Here is a 17,310-nt window from a genome sequence, read left to right on the forward strand (position 1 = left end):
TGTATATATAAATTGTTAATATTTATGTCTAAGATTATTAAGCACGAAGGAAGGGTACTTGATACCTGAAAGCTTTGCTGCTGTTAAATTTGCTACGGTCTTGCGTTGGTGTTAGCTGTTTTGTTCTTGGATTACTAGTTTTTACTGCTACACCTTTACTCTGGATGGTCTTGGTTCTGTTTTCTCATTGACCACATTCTTAAGGAATAACTCTCTTTTTTATAGATATTAGACAGCTTACAATAATCACTACCCTCTGTCCCCTGAATGTGTAATAATAAAACGAGCAGGGTAAATTCCGCACTTTTGTATTAACTGTATAGAACATACGAAACAGTCAAACTCCCTGCTCTACGACATTTCTCATCTTAGCAGTTGTAAATATTGTATATAGTTGTGGGTTAACTAAAGGTCGGAAATCTTTATCAAGTCATACTGCTATTTTTTTTTAATGCAAAGCTGTGCCATTTCTTTGTTTACTGTAACCTTGCAGGTAAATTATCTGTGGTCTTATTCCCAATATGGTTGTATTCTTTGTTTATATGTTTCCACTTTGTACATTGGACTGTTGTAAATTTGTTGAACGATCTCTAAAATAAATGAAAGCTTTCTGAAAAAAAAGTTACCTCCCTGGTGTCAGACAAAGTTAACAATTGCATTTCTTGTGGGAAGCAAATACCGCATAAGGATTTCCATTCCCTCTGTATTCCTTGTTTAGGCCCAGACCACGATGTCTTGGGCTGTCGCTTTTGTGCTACCTTTAATAAACGCACTATTAAGCATCAGGTGGAGTTCGCCCAGCACTTTTTTGGTAAAGCTTTTAACTATAAAATGTTGTCGGAGACTCAGACTACCGTTTTGTCCAAAAAACGCAAGGACAAAGACCGACACCACACCAAGACCGGCTACATGTGGTCCGGTTCTCAGTGAGGCGCCTATGCAGCCCCTGACTACCGACAACGCTTCTCTGGCGGTGTCCTCTGTACCCAAGACCGCAGGTTCCTCGGCCCACACCCTGACTACAGCTACCGAAGCCACTGTGAGTGTTGAACCTCTTAATGTGGACAGATGTACTTCCACCCATGGTGTCTTCAGACCTTCTTCTTCCTTTTCCATCAAGGCCTTTACTAAGTCTAAATCGGCCATGCACTCCCAGAGGCCTGTTGCACAGGGCCCATCTCCAGGCCCCATGCCTAAAAAGCAGATGCTCAAAATGGCTGAGGATTTAATTACTCTTATCAGGGGTTCCCAACCCCCACCGGACAAGAGACCCAGAGTGGAGGAATAATCTCCCTCTTCTGACCAGGGCTCCATTATTTCAGAACATTCTGATGAGGAGCATTCGTACTCCCCTTTTGAAGATTCTGATGCAGAACAGTCCATTCCTTCTGTATCCCCCCCAGAGGATTTCTCATTCTGGGAAACCTTGCATACCTTGAGGGAGCACTTCCATTGGGAAGGCCAGGATTTTTCAGATTCAAAGAAAAGGCTTGGGGAATTTCTTCTACTACCTCAGCACAGGCCTCTGGCAATACCTCCTGTCTTGGACATACTTGATGATGTTTATTCGGAGGCTTGCCTTAATGCGGATTCCCTGCCTTCAGCCCCAGTCAAGCCTGATGGGTACTACAGAGTTTCTAAATCACACCAATTTCTTTACAAAAGCCATAATGCTGACCCAGAAACCATGTCTCAGGGTCCCAAGGGAATGAAGGCATCTACTGCTAAGAATCCATTACCTTCCGAAAGCGAGTCTAGATCCTTAGGTGGGGAAAAAAGGTATATACCTCGGCCACTCTAGCCATGAGGGCCTTTGTCAGTTCCATATGCTTAAATATCAGCAGTTTGTTATCACAATTAAAGAATAAAATGTCACAACCTGAACAACCAGATCTGAAGGAGTTGCAGGATATGATGCATAGTGCAGAACAAGTGGGTAAGCACACTTTGCAATGTGGTTATGATGCTCTAGAGGCCTCAAGTAGAGCTGCAGTTACAGGATCAGTCATTCGTAGACATGCCTGGCTTAGGGAACAAACCCTGCCTGATCATGCCAAAGCTAAATTACTAGATGCTCCTTTACAAAAGGATGTATTATTTGGTACTAATGCTGAGGAAATTCTAAGGAAATTGGAAGAAAAAGCTAAATCTATGCAAACTGTTAAGGCTTTTCTACAGGTACAATCACCACGTTTTAGTAGAAATTGGCCTACAAAAAACTGGTCCTTTCCAGCCACGGACAAGCCCCAAAGAGGTAGATACAGACGCGGAAGGGGCAGAGGACAATCTCAAGGATCATAGAGGCAGACAATGGCAACCTCCAGCATCAAGAGGTGGCGAAGACAATGCACAACAATACAGAAAACAAACCCAATGACTTTCCCCTTTGCATGCCAAACCAGGCTCAAGTGGCAGCACCCTTGGGAGGAAAGCTGGCATTATTTTCAAAAAATTGGCATATTGTCACAAAAGACAAATGGATCCTGGACATTATAAACAGAGGCTACAGATTTCATTTCCACACTTCCAAAAATGAGAGGCATGCCGAACCTGCCACACAATCAAAGGGCAGAGTCTCAAATACAAATTTCAAAGCTCATGGACATGAAAGCTATTCAAGAGGTACCTACTCATGAGCAAGGTCAAGGTTTTTATTCCAGACTATTCCTGGTACCAAGGAAGGGAACCGATTGGAGACCCATTTTGGACTTATCCATCCTAAACACATTTCTACTAGTACCAAAATTCAAGATGCTCACCTTACAGCAGCTTCTTCCCATGCTGGGCAAGGGGGTCTTGGCTGGTAACATTGGACCTCAAGGAGGCATACCTGCATGCCCCAATCAGACAAAGCTGCAGAAGATACCTCAGATTTCTTGCAGGCCCAATCCACTATCAATTCTCTGCATTGCCCTTTGGCTTATCTACTGCGCCCAGAGTATTCACGAAATTCCTGGCATCAGTAATTGCCTACTGCAGACTTCAAGGGATACAAATATACCCTTATTTGGATGACTGCCTGATCCAAGCGGACAGCAAGCACATACTTCTGGAGCATCTGGCTTATGTAACAGTTATTGAATTCCCTGGGATACACCATCAACAAAGAGAAATCCAGGCTAACACCATCTCTCAGAAAATAATTTTCCTGGGTGCCAACTTGGACACAAACACCCAGATGGCCTATCTTACGCCAAAAAAACAAGGACAACTAACTCGGTACTTCAAGATACTAGCAAATTGTACCAGGCTAACTGCAAGGAAAATCCTGCAGGCTCTGGGATTCATGGCATCTTGGATTCTTCTAATCCCATGTGCAAAGTTGCATATGAGGAAACTTCAATGGTACCTAAAAAACCTATGGTCTCAACACAGCCACAGTTTGGAAACAATAATACCACTAATTCCATGTTTACAAAAGGAATTTCTATGGTGGGCTCAAGCATGCCAAACAAACGCAGGCCTACCATTCAGCAAGCCTCAAGCAAATCAAGTCATCACAACAGACGCCTCAGACTACGCCTGGGGGGCACACGACAGACGGGTGCATTCAGGGCAAATGGTCCCAAAAGGAAAAGCACCTTCACATCAATCAAAAGGAAATGCTAGCAGTGATAAATGCAATTACAGCCTTCAAGTACCTCCTGCATCCAGGGCAATTATTAAGAACAGACAACACCACAGTAATGTGGTACATAAACAGGGAGGAACACATTCATACCCCCTGTGCAGGCTGGCAATGTCACTTTGGAACAGAGCTCTGGAATGGCAAATCGAGCTTCAAGCACAGTACATGCCAGGTATGGAAAACACACTGGCAGACAATCTAAGCAGAAATATGACAGACCCTCACGAATGGAAGTTGCATCCTCAAGTGTTTACAAAGATAATCCAAGCCTGGGGAAAGCCAGACATAGATCTCTTTGCCTCCCACAAAAATCACCAATTGACAAGGTTCTGCTCAAGGACATTTCATCCAAAGGCCTGGAGAGTGGACGCCCTTTCTTTCAGTTGGGCAGCACGGACAGTTTATGCCTTTCCACCTCTTCCTCTACTGACCAAGGTGCTTTTGAAAACAAGAGCAGACAGACCAAAGATGATACCGATTGCTCCAGACTGGCCAAGACAACACTGGTATCCACTCCTGAGGAGCCTAACACATTCTCCTCCTTGGACCCTACCTCTAATGCCTCTCCTTCTGACTCAGCACAGCTACAAAACTCTTCAGTCAGCTGAAAACACTCAATCTGGCTGCATGGAAAATTCCTTAACACCACAACAAACCCTTCTCTCCAAGGAGGTACAGGATGTCATTTTGGAAGCCAGAAGGCCGTCATTTTGGAAGCCAGAAGGCCATCTACTAGAAAAGCTTACTCCGCAAAATGGAAACGGGGTTGCGCTTGGAATGAGAAAAAGGATCAGGATCCTAGAAAACTGAATTTGCCTCCGATATTACAGTATCTAACTGAGCTGCTGAACAGTGGACTGTCATTCTCCTCCATTAAAATCCATGCCTCAGCCATTTCTGCAGAATACAACACTGATCCACCCTTATTCTTTCACCCACTCTTAAGACAGTTCCACCGAGGGGCTAAGAATATAAGACCTCCAAGGAAACAACCAATCCCAGCCTGGGATCTTAAGTACATACTGGAAAAATTAACTTTATCTCCCTTTGAACCAGCTGCCTCAACAGATTTGCAATATTTGTCCTGGAAAACAGCTTTCCTTCTGGCTATTACCTCAGCTCATAGGGTCTCAGAATTACAAGCCCTCATGGCTGTGCAGCCCTTTCTCAACTTCCATCAGGACAGGGTTTCCCTACGAACCAACCCGTCATTTATGCCTAAGGTAGTATCCAGGGTAGCTTTAAATCGGGCCATACACTTACCTACCTTTTATCCCAATCCTCAAAACAAAGGGGAAAGGCTGCTTCATTCCTTAGACATCCATAGACAGCTGCGTTACTATTTGGACAGAACAAAGCCGTTCAGGAAATCAGAACAACTCCTTGTGTCCTATGCTGTAGGAGCTCAAGGGAAGCCAATTTCCAAACAGACAATTTCAAAATGGATAGGCCACTGCATACGTTTGTTACTCCTTTCATGGTAAATCTGTGCCTACAGGCATCCGATCCCACTCCACAAGGGCCACAGCTACCTCTACAGCCTTCCTCAGAGGAGTTCCTACCAAAGATATTTTGGAGGCAGCCAAACACTACCACCTACCTTTATACTCCAAAACAAGAGCAGGCTTTGCCACTGCTGTGTTGCAGGGCATTCTGGCTCCTCCTAATTCCACCTAGTGCCTACCACACTGTGCGTAGCTTTGGGATTCTACCCATCTGTAATGACTGCAGCTGTATGCACGATGAACATAGTACAGTTTTGTACCTACCATAAATGTAGATGTTAGAGTGCTAATACAGCTGCAGTCCAGGTTTCCCCTCCCTCCTTTCCCTCTTGGTACAGCCCTAGTGGCTAACTCCTCCACAAACAACCTGTTTGGGTTATTCTTCTATGGTGTATTTGCTTGCAACTACTGAATTTTGATTATATTGCATGACTATACATAGATATATAAATTATGTATTGCCTTCCTTCTGGGGGCACCTGACATCTGGGGCAAGAAAGACTGAAGAAAATGGCGTCGGCCGTGTCTTATATACCCCTGTCGCACTGACGTCAGGGAAGAAGGCGACAACAACCGACGCCGGACCAAGACTTTGGAATTCGGCCGACCGAGGACCTGCCTGACGGCAGGAGAACCCATCTGTAATGACTGCAGCTTTATTAGCACTCTAACATCTACATTTATGGTAGGTACAAAACTGTACTTTGTGTCAAGTGTGTGAGAGCACTCTTATCAAGCAACTATTTCCTGTTTAGTCTGAAACTATGCAAATACTTGAATAAAGTAAATAGGAATTGCTGCTATATTTGCTTCGTCTTTTAGGGACTTAGTGATGTATTAATGTTAGAAACGTGCTCAAGAGTTGTATATTAAGTGGAAGCTATGGAATTCAAACTAGTGCAATGAACCCTGCAGTGCAGCAGATTATCCACAGTATATATTGTAGAAAAGTGTGTGCTTTGTAGCTGCAGGTATTTCTGCTACTGCTAACTTCTATGTTTCAGTGTGTAAAGAGATGCTTATAGGCTTCCTTTTAGGTAAGAAGGAACATGGCCCAATTTAAGAGGCGTTATTGAATGCTTGCCTGACTGTATTTTTTTTTTGTTTTGTTTTGTGTGAACTAATTGTCTTTTTCTTTTAGGATCACTCCCGATTTGTCAATTGTGTGAGATTCTCCCCAGATGGGAACAGATTTGCTACAGCTAGTGCTGATGGACAGGTAACCTTATGACATTATAATTATTTCACTTTTCCTATTCGCTGTTATAACTGGTTAAATAACTGGTTTCAGTCAAGATGCATCTTTGTGAAGCTAAAATACATTTTTCCTAAAATTACCGCATTTAGATTTGTTTGTGCACATTCTAGATGTATTTACAAGGTGAAGATGTAGTGTTGTGCACAGGTCTGAGTAAAAAAAAAAAAGAAAGCTTTGTATAACTGCATAGATGTTCTTCATTCCACATTGCTGCAGTCCTAACCATTGGGTAGTCCGCTGTCCAGTCGGCCCGAATACCAAAGTATATGGCTGACGTCGGTCAAGGCGCATTAGACTGATGTCAGGACGTCAGGGTACTAATGCGCATGACCGACGTCATATCCTCAGTCTTTTTTGCCGCATGGTCCGATGCAGAAGCAGTTTTGCGAGTGCAGGTTGGCGTTCTGAAATTTTCTGAAGTCGGAGTTTCAGACCGAATCAAAGTTGGCTAAGTACCCCGTTGGGGAACATTTTGGTTTTTTCTTGCCTCAGTATTTAACCGGATGTCAGAAAAAGTGAATAACTGTATTTCTTGTGGGAAACAGATACCTCATAGGGATTACCATACTTTGTGTATACCTTGTTTAGGGCCTGAGCACGACGTTGTTGGTTGCCGCTCTTGTGCTAGATTTAACAAACGCACTATTAAGAGAAGGTTAGACTGTGCCAGGTTAGTGTTTGGGAAGCGTTGCAATTATAAAATGCCGTCGGATGCTCCGCGCCGCTTCCAAAAGCGCAAGGACAAAACAGCAAAGCCTAGGGTTGATGAACCGGCAGTCCCGGACGTCGGTTCTTTAGAAGGCTCAGTGGAGCCGGAGGTTTTGCCAGGAGTTTCTTTGGGAGTCTCAGGCTGAAACTTTACTGTTACAGGATGTGCCCTCTCAGGAAGTAGGCCAGGCTGAGGGGGCTTCTCAGGTAGCTGTTCTTCCCTCTCTTCCCAAGGTAATTAGAGCCTCTCCTTCTGTTTCCAAAACTTCTTTGAGAGGTAGGCCAAGTTTAGCTTCAGTGGGGGCTTCTCCTAGCACTTCAGGTTCTGTGCCTAAGAAACATATGCTTAAAATGGCAGAAGATTTGATTACTATGATTAGAGGTTCTATGCCCCCTCCTGATAAGAGGCCTAGGGTGGAACCTGAGTTTGAGAGTTTTGAACAGTGTTCAGAGGCTTCAGAGTCTTCTGCGGAAGACTTGCAGGAGTTTCCTCCTTATTCTGATTCTGATGTAGATGATTCCACTCCTACAGCTTCTCCTCCTGAGGATTTCTCATTTTCAGAGACTCTGCATTCCATGAGGGAGCACTTTAAATGGGAAGGCCAAGATTACTCTGATTCCAGGAAAAGGCTTAGGGAATTCTTGTTTTTACCCCAGCATAGGCCCTTAGCTATACCTCCTGTGTTGAATGTGGTGGAAGATGTTTTTGCAGAGGCTTCCCTGAATCCTGATTCTTTGCCTCCTGCCCCTGTTAAACCTGATAGGTACTATAGGGTGCCTGAAGCTCATAAGTATCTTTTTAAGAGTCCTAGGGCAGACCCGGAAACTGTTTCTCAGGGACCTAAAGGTGTTAAGGCCTCTGTTAAAAATCCTGTTCCCTCTGATAAAGAGGCAAGGGCTTTGGATAGATGGGGAAAGAAGGTGTATACTTCTTCCACTTTAGCCATGAGGGCGTTGAATTGTCAGTTTCACATGCTAAAATATCAAAATTATCTCCTTTCACAATTGAAATCTAAGGTGGATGCTTTGGCGGAAGGTATTGAGTGTAAAGAGTTGCTGGATTTAGTTCATGTGTCTGAACAAGTGGGTAAGCATTCTTTGCAATGTGGTTTTGATGCTGTACAGGCCTCCTCGAGGGTGGCTGCCACTAGTTCTGTTCTTCGCAGGCATGCCTGGTTGAGGGATCAGAATTTAGCTGAGCATGTTAAGACAAGGATTTTGGATGCTCCTTTACAGTCTGATGTGTTGTTTGGTTCGTCTGTGGAAGCTGTTTTAAAGAAAATGGAGGACAAAGCTAAGTCTATGCAAACTGTTAAAGATTTTTTGCAGGCGCAGCCACCGAAGTTTAGTAGAAATTGGCCTGCTAAGGGATGGATATATCCTGCTTATGATTCCCAGTCTAGGGGTAGGTCTAGACGTGGTAGGGGCAGAGCTCAAGGTTCTTTTAGGCCTAGAACAGGGAGTTCTCCTGCTCAGACTTCTGGTGAGGGCAGGGGTCAGTCCTTTCGTAAACAGACCCAATGACCTGCCTTTTCAGCTGCCAGTAGATTCTCGTCTGGCAGCTCCTTTGGGAGGAAGACTGTCTCTTTTCAAAGAAAATTGGGATTTAATTACTCAAGACAGATGGGTGTTGGATATCATTCACCACGGTTACAGGTTTTATTTCCATACATTGCCCCTTTCAAAGGCATGCCAGACGTTCCTCCTCCACAAAGGAAAGAGGCTCACAAGCAAATTTCTCTGTTACTCCAAATAGGGGCCATTCAGCCAGTCCCTGTATCAGAAAGGGGCCTAGGATTTTATTCTCGCCTGTTCCTAGTACCAAAGAAGGGGAACACGTGGAGACCAATTTTGGATTTATCTATCCTCAACACTTATCTGGAGATTCCCAAGTTCAAGATGTTGACGTTACAACAGCTTTTACCTCTGCTGGGCAAAGATCACTGGATGGTAACTTTAGATCTCAAGGAAGCTTACCTTCATGTGCCAATAAGACTAAGTTGCAGGAAGTACCTGCGTTTTCGAGCTGGAAATTCTCATTATCAGTTCTCTGCATTGCCCTTTGGCTTATCTACTGCGCCCAGAGTATTCACAAAGGTTCTGGCTCCAGTGATAGCTTACTTCAGGCTAAAAGGAATACAAATCTATCCTTACTTGGACGACTGCCTGATTCTGGCTCAAGAAAAAGAAGATCTTCTACAGCATCTGGAATATGTCATAGCAGTGCTAAGATGCCTAGGGTATTCTGTGAACGAAATAAAGTCCAGTCTAGTACCATCTCAAGACATGTGCTTTCTGGGTGTGAGACTGAATACAGCAGCCCAGATGGCCTTTTAACCCCGGACAAACAAAAGAATCTTTCCAGTTACTTCCATCATCTATCTCTTCAGTCCGGGCTGACTGCAAGGACAGTCCTTCAAGCCTTAGGGTTCATGGCATCTTGTATTCTGGTGCTTCCCAATGCCAAACTGCATATGAGGAAGCTACAATGGTATCTCAAAAATCTGTGGACACAGCACTGCCAGGATTTGGACACTGTCATTCAAATAATACCTTGCATTCAAAAGGAATTTTTGTGGTGGGCTCAGGAATGTCACCTAAACAAGGGACTCTCTGTGACCCGGCCAGAGGCAAGTCAGATTCTAACGACAGATGCCTCAGATGTTGCTTGGGGAGCTCATCTAAATGGAAAGTGGATACAAGACAAGTGGCCTGCCAGACTACAGCATCTACATATCAACATGAAAGAGATGTTGGCAGTTCAGTTTGCATTAATTGCTTTCAAGGATTTACTTCTTCCAGGGCAGGTGTTGATTCTAACAGACAACACAACTGTCATGTGGTACATCAACAAACAAGGGGGAACACATTCTTACCCATTGTGCAGACAAGCAATGATTTTATGGGAGACTGCGCTCAGTCTGCAACTAACTCTTCAGGCAAGGTTTCTGCCGGGAGCACAGAACTCCTTAGCAGATGTATTGAGCAGACAAATCATGGATCCCCACGAGTGGAAACTGGATCTTCATGTATTTCAAACATTGACAGTGTCATGGGGAACTCCAGACCTAGATCTGTTCGCTTCTCCACTAAACCACCAGCTGCCAAAGTTTTGCACGAAAGGATTTCATCACACAGCTTGGAAAGTGGATGCTCTTTCTTTCATTTGGAAAAATCTTCATGTGTATGCCTTTCCACCTCTGCCTCTTCTTCCAAAGGTGCTTCTAAAAGTCAGACAAGACAAGCCAAGGATGATTTTAATAGCTCCAGATTGGCCTCGGCAGCACTGGTACCCATTACTGAGGAGTCTGGTAAGGAAGCCTCCATGGCCTTTACCCTTGATTCCACACCTGTTGTCTCAGAGGGACGGTCATCTGCTCAATGTCAAGCTTCATTCTCTACATCTAACAGCCTGGCATATTCTGTTTTGAAAGACAGCAAGTCTCTGCTTCCTCAGCAAGTTTTAAATGTGATTATGGAAGCCAGAAGACCTAGTACAAGGAAAGTGTACGCAGAGAAATGGAAGAGATTTTTGTTTTGGAGTGCAGCAAACCATTTGGAGATTACTGAGCCAAATTTGAGTGTGGCTCTTCAATATCTTACTGAGTTACTGGACAAAGGTTTGTCTTTCTCTTCCATCAAGATTCATGCTGCAGCAATTTCAGCTCACTATGATTGTGACCCACCATTGTTTTCGCATCCTTTGTTCAAGCAATTTCTTAGAGGGGCAAAGAATATAAGACCCCCACGTAGAGCTCCTACTCCTGCTTGGGATCTCAATTTTGTGTTGGAGAAACTTACTCTACAACCTTTTGAGCCTGCGGCTACTGCTGAATTGAAATACTTGTCATGGAAGACTGCGTTTTTGTTGGCTATTACTTCTGCAAGGAGGGTTTCTGAATTGCAGGCCCTTATGGCAGTAGAGCCCTTTTTCATTTTCCATAAGGATAGGGTATCATTACGTACAAATCCTTCCTTTATGCCTAAGGTGGTTTCTAGTGTGGCTTTAAACCAAACTATTCATTTGCCTACTTTCTATGCAGATCCCCAAAATAAGGGGGAAAAGATTTTGCACACTTTAGATGTACATAGGCAGTTGCGTTATTATTTAAGCAGGACTAAGGATTTCAGGCAGTCTCAGCAGTTGTTTGTTTCTTTTGCTTTGAGTTCTCAGGGCAAGCCTGTGTCTAAGCAAACTATTTCTAAGTGGATTGGGTTTTGCATTTCATTTTGTTATTCCCATCATGGCAAGGAGATTCCAGCTGGGATTAGGCCTCATTCCACTAGGGCTACTGCCACTTCAACAGCATTTCTAAGGGGTGGCAACTAAGGATATTTTGGAGGCAGCTACTTGGAGTTCAGTGCATACTTTCTCTAAGCATTACCACCTTCCTCTCTACTCTAAATCTAGGGCTGGTTTTGCCACAGCTATTTTGCAAGGCATGTTGACAGCTCCTGCTTCCTTATGATTTGCCAGCCTCCCTTACCTCTGCTTTGGGATTCTACCCAATGGTTAGGACTGCAGCAATGTGGAATGAAGAACATAGTACAGTTTTGTACCTACCATAAATGTAGATGTTCGAGGATCCACATTGCTGCAGTCCAATTTACCCTCCCTCCTTCCCCTCTTTGTTTAGGGGTGGTGGTGTGAGTTACTATATATATGTATTATTGTATATATTGTATATATGTTTGGTGTTTTGGTTTGGGCCTTGTCTTTTTTAGGGTCTTCTGACATCTGGGGCAAGAAAAGACTGAGGATATGACGTCGGTCATGCGCATTAGTACCCTGACGTCCTGACATCAGTCTAATGCGCCTTGACCGACGTCAGCCATATACTTTGGTATTCGGGCCGACTGGACAGCGGACTACCCAATGGTTAGGACTGCAGCAATGTGGATCCTCGAACATCTACATTTATGGTAGGTACAAAACTGTACTTTTCATTTATTTTTCTGTTTCTATTTAGTCTCATTTGTTCTGATATATCTCAGGCAGTCCAGTGGTCAAAATCAACAGTATAATACCAATGGTTGCATTTCAGCTGTGTGACATTGTATCATAAAGATTTAGCTAGTATACCAACTGCAGTGTATACAGCACCAGCACTCATAACTAAGCATATCGGTGGATTGTGCTTGGACAGCAGTATCTGTGCATGCCCAGTGTTGGCTGTGTTCACTGTGAGCCGCCTTAGACTAGGCAAAGTAACGTGTTTAAAATGCACATTAAGTGATCTGAAACAAGCTCTGCATTTTGTTTGTCTGTTATTGTCCAACAGCTGTTATGTTTTTCAGAGACTGTAAGGGTTGCTCCTGTTAGTGGGAATGTCACCTTTGAAAGCTTGAAGGTGTGGTTGTAGTTCCTTGTAATATAGTACACACCAAAACTCAGCAATTATACATACTGAAGGGGTTCAGGGCACTGAATGTAGCAGAATAAAGGCCAACCCATGATTCAGAAAAAACTGCACCATTTTTGCAAAATATCTTTTGGGCCTGTCCCGTGGCACAGAGACATATGTTTTACTGCTAGAGGATCTGGTTAATGGGCCTGGAGTGCTGGCAGGGTAAAATGGATGAAAAGTAGAGAGTGGCCAGTAGCTAGCTGTTCTGTCTTGAGGGAAGCATTGGTCAGTGCCTGCTTTCTCTGATGGAGATCACATGCTTTGCAAGTCAACTAAAGTGTGCGTGAATGATTTCCACATTTTAATACCCCATTATAGACATTTTGACTAGTCCTCTGCAGTATGATGGGCACTTGTGGTCAGCCATTCTAGCTGCTATTCTTTGCTCTCTGTACACTTACAGCTTGGTAGCTGGTAATATTTTGTCCCTCTGAGAAGTCAAAAGGCCCACTCACTCAAGAGTTAAGTCAGAGATGTCTAAAAAGGAACTATATGGGAATGCTTGACCCAGGGCAGAGCATGATATAACAGCAAGTGTCCTACTCAACAGGAGGGGAAAACCACTGTTTCCCAACCTCAAGTGCCTGGCTTACTAGCTTGAGGATGTGTTTAACTTTAGAGACACTTATTTTCAGTGTATGCGCTGTCTTTGTCTCATCAAGAAGCCAAAGAGCCTGATAGTAGTAAATATTTATCTAAATGACCTTGTTTTAATTTGAAAAGAAAGGCATTCGCCCATCTTGTGCCATTCCCCATGCCCAACACTACCACTTCTGATGTATTTAAGTATACTTATTACCCATAGCTTGGTGTGCATTGATGGAGATATAAATTACATCCAGCCCAGCTGTCACAGTTGGGAACAGAAGTTTGCATTCTAAATGTTCACCCTTCCTTTGAACCTGCTAGCTATGTTGACCTTAAGTTATCTGTCTTTGACTTTTTCTTTTAGCTGTTATCAGACAGAAGGCTTCTGAACTACAAATACGAATTTGCAGAGTCTTAAAACAGTCTTCCACAAGAACAGATATTTAAGAAAGAGCTCTCTGAACCATCTTCTACCAATCCATTCACTTACCCTGCCTCTTGTCTTTAAGCTTTTGGGAAAAAGTGAGTTCTGTACAACCCTGATCATACATAGATTAAGACATACTAGTAGAAACACATTTCAGGAAGTCAAGTCAGTTGTTTGTTCTTCAGGACATGCAAGTACTGGCACCCAGTGATTAAACTGACACGGTCTCCAAATGGTTAGCCATGTCCATCTTTTCTGCTGTGACAAGTGTGGTAACATCCTGAAGGTCCACTCCCCATCCCAGTCATCTAGATTTGGTACAGTTTCCTGCTTTGTTTCCACTCCTCTTTCCCGGTGATACTTCACAACTGGGTTGTTGTGACCCAAACGTACTCCTTTACATTTTTCTGCAAGAAACCTGTACTACCACCTTTTTGTCCACTCTTCAGCCTTTCTAAATCCTTTACTAGTTTCTGCTACCCCTTCCTCCACTGTTGCATTGATACCAGATGCAGGGATCCCCAATGTTAAATCTGCCTAAGTTTCAGAGTTGTGCATCCTTCCCCATAGCTAGGCTGACTTCATCTCGTCTCAGATGTCTTCACATAACTGGTTTTGTAGATTCATTCAGGGTTTTTTGCTGCATTAATGACCCCATCAGGAGTGGGTCACCTAAAGCAGGTTCAGGCATATGACTTAAAGTAGAGCAGATAAGTACTCTTTTTGGTTAACTTTTTCTTCCTGCTGAATTGCAAAATAGTGTGTGTATGTATGTGTATATAGATTATATATATATATATATATATATATATATATATATATATATATATATATATATATTTTTTTTTTTTTTTTATTGCAAACTCCTGTTAGCATGGGATCCCTGAAAGATTTTCATGTCTACTTGGCCAAGTCTAGTGCATTACATTTCTATTTTTTCAGATTTGCAACCAAAAGAAAAACCTTTGCACGGACGGCTAGTGCACAGGTCCAAAAATCCAACAGTAAAAGCAAAAAAGGACTAGCACTGTAGAAGGAACCAGACCTTTATTCAAAAGTCACAAAACAGCCGGACCGTTTTCGGCCCTAAGCCTATATCTATGTACACATAGGCTGTAAAGAAAAAATCTTTTATAGCATAATCTAATTAACCAATCACCATAGCCCAATTAAAGGCATTCATTAAAAACCAGGTGAAAACAAGCCCCCTAGTCTCACTATCCATGTTTTTTCTTTTTTATTCAAAATATTTTCCAACCTAATTTGGAACTTCTATCCCCCCAAACCCTGCAATAATAATGAACCTAAATTGGGTAGAGGGGTGTTTTTAAAGTGCGTTTGACGCGTTATTAGGATTTTTATTTCTAATACTGCTGAAGTGTTCAGACATCCGAAACTTAATGGTCTAGATGTCTACCCTATATAGAAGGCAGAGCAAGTACATATTACTAGATAAATTTACCCAAGCAGTGGTACAGTTACCAAAAACATTAATATTAAGTATAGGTGGTGTATATTTAGATGAAAACTCTTGGTTTGAACTATGTTTACAAATGAGCAGTGTCTGCAGGAAAAACAGCCCACCACTTTGTCTCCTTCAGTACGCTTGTAGTGGTTAAAATAACCACCCATGGTTTTACCTTTTCTAAAAGAAAAACATATATTTTCCAAAAATGTGTTGAGGCGTTTGTCCGATAAAATACCTCAATGACTTTGTATAATATCCATAAATACCTGTGTATTCCTACCATAACTGGTAATGAATCGAATAGGATGACCTTTTTGTTGATCGTAACTCATGTATTTCAACAAATCCCCTTTATTCATTTACTTGACCTGATTACTGGTCTGGGACAAACTTCCTATATTATATCTACATTGCACAAACCTCTTGAGTTAACTCCTCATCTTGCTTAACAAAAGCAGCATTACTGGAACAAATTGAATGCCTTTAATTGGGCTATGGTGATTGGTTAATTAGATTATGCTATTAATTTACAGCCTGTGTGTACATTGATGAAGGCTGTGTGTACATTGATGAAGGCTTGGGGCCAAAACCGGTCTGTGGCTGCTTTGTGACTTTTGAGTAAAGGTCTGGTTCCTTCTCCTATTGTGCTGGTCCTTTATTGCTTTTATTTTCAGATTTGTCATGTTTTCATCAAAGACTATTAAAAGAAGACAGGAAGTCATCCAGGCACACCTGGCTAGAATGAAACTCACTGTCTTAGACCATTCTGTCCTGTCTGCAGTCACAGCAGAAGGGTGGTATGGATGCCCCCCTCCAAAAAAAAAAAAAAAAGCAAAAACTGGGCATGTGAATTCCAAAGGAGATGTTGATAGATACACTCAAACTAGATGGTTCAGTTGGGACTTTGCTGTGGCAGAGCTGATGTGCCTGGATTATCTTGTCAGCCGTGGCCTTGATGCCAGTTAAAACAAAGGCCTCAGAAGATGCCCTTTTGGAGGTCACCAGACCTGCCCCAGCAGGTCCAACTGGACTAAAAAAAGCCTTCACAGCCCACTACAGATGTTGACTGGACCCTGCTGTGAAATAAAGTATTCTGTATGTTTTATGTTGAACATAACATCCATATTAAGTCTGAACCCAGGAAATGCCCATGAGTTCACACATTGTTGGTGGCCACTTGCAAGGACAAGACACTCATAGGCCCAAGCATTAGCCAAGCCTGAAGTGCTGCCTCTTAGCAGGTCATTTTCTCAGTGTTAGCCTGCCTGCCTAATTGGTTGGAGTAAGTTGTCTCAGGACTTCCATTTCTTTTGTAGCGTGCATTCTGATTTTGAACAGCGCTCTGTATCAAAAATCCCTCCACCAAAAGGAAAAGTCCCCCATTTGAGAAACTGACGCTTGAAGTAATAAATATATTCCAGGTTATAAATATCCTTCCTTCCCCATACCTATGAAGTAGTGATGAGTGTCACTCATTCCCAGAGGATTTGTCAATTCAAAATACTCAATTCTGTCATATTGGTGCATTTGTAGTATATCACTGAGGTCTTTGCTTCCCAAATGAGATGACTGCACCTTCTGGACTGAGGCCTTCTGAACCAGTAGCTGTTCTAGTATTCCAAGAGTCTTTCTTGGATGCAACTGCAGCCTCCAAGAGGCCTGAACAGTTGCAATAGGGTACTTAATTAACATAGGAGGACTGATTGGAGCACCTCGTTTAATCATCTTTAGCGAAGCTGTCATTTTTAATTAAGCTTCCTGTATAAGAGGAACATCACAGCACAGCATTGTGCTCAGTGTGAAAATGTGGAGCGAATGTGGAGCAGTCTTTCGCTCAGCATAGATGGCCAATATGTTTGTCAGGATAGTAGCTATTAGCTGCTTTTTGGAGTTTTACCAACTGTTCAAGATGGTTAATGTGTATGAAATATTGTAGTCTTTTTGCTGTTGTCTGATGGATAGTTTTGTCAGAGTGCAGGGATAAGTTGTGACTGAGGAGAAAATGTAATTCCTGTTATGAGAAGGGTTATAGGTCTTTCAAGAAAGCTGCCATTTTCTTGGAGACATGGGGGGGGGGTGACAGCCCACTACAGAATTGTTTTATTGTAACCTGTGTGACTATTCTGACCAACATTTGTTCACAACCCTGCTTCTGAAATATCAGCTTAAAGAAAGGTATACCAAATTTCCTTGTTCTGTGGATCAACTTGAGTAGACGTTGCAGCCAATTACTGGGCAAGTCTTTAAACTATCATCCTGGGACAACACATACCCAATTTCCCTCTAAGGTAACTTAAGCTTGTAGGAAGCTTAGTTTAAA

At 42.8% G+C, this 17,310-nt stretch overlaps 1 protein-coding gene across 1 annotated transcript in view; it reads left to right on the plus strand.

The window, feature by feature from the left end:
- Positions 1–17,310, plus strand: part of WDR1 (WD repeat domain 1) — a 549,035-nt gene that overhangs the window by 334,602 nt on the left and 197,123 nt on the right. Inside the window, exon 6 of the mRNA XM_044063522.1 lies at positions 6,275–6,352. Within this exon, the coding sequence (XP_043919457.1) occupies positions 6,275–6,352 (78 nt within the window). The remainder of the gene's footprint in view (positions 1–6,274; positions 6,353–17,310) is intronic.

Source organism: Protopterus annectens, chromosome 2.part1 (assembly GCF_019279795.1).
Source record: "Protopterus annectens isolate FY-2018-M chromosome 2.part1, PAN1.0, whole genome shotgun sequence".
NCBI classification, from domain to species: Eukaryota; Metazoa; Chordata; order Ceratodontiformes; family Protopteridae; genus Protopterus; species Protopterus annectens.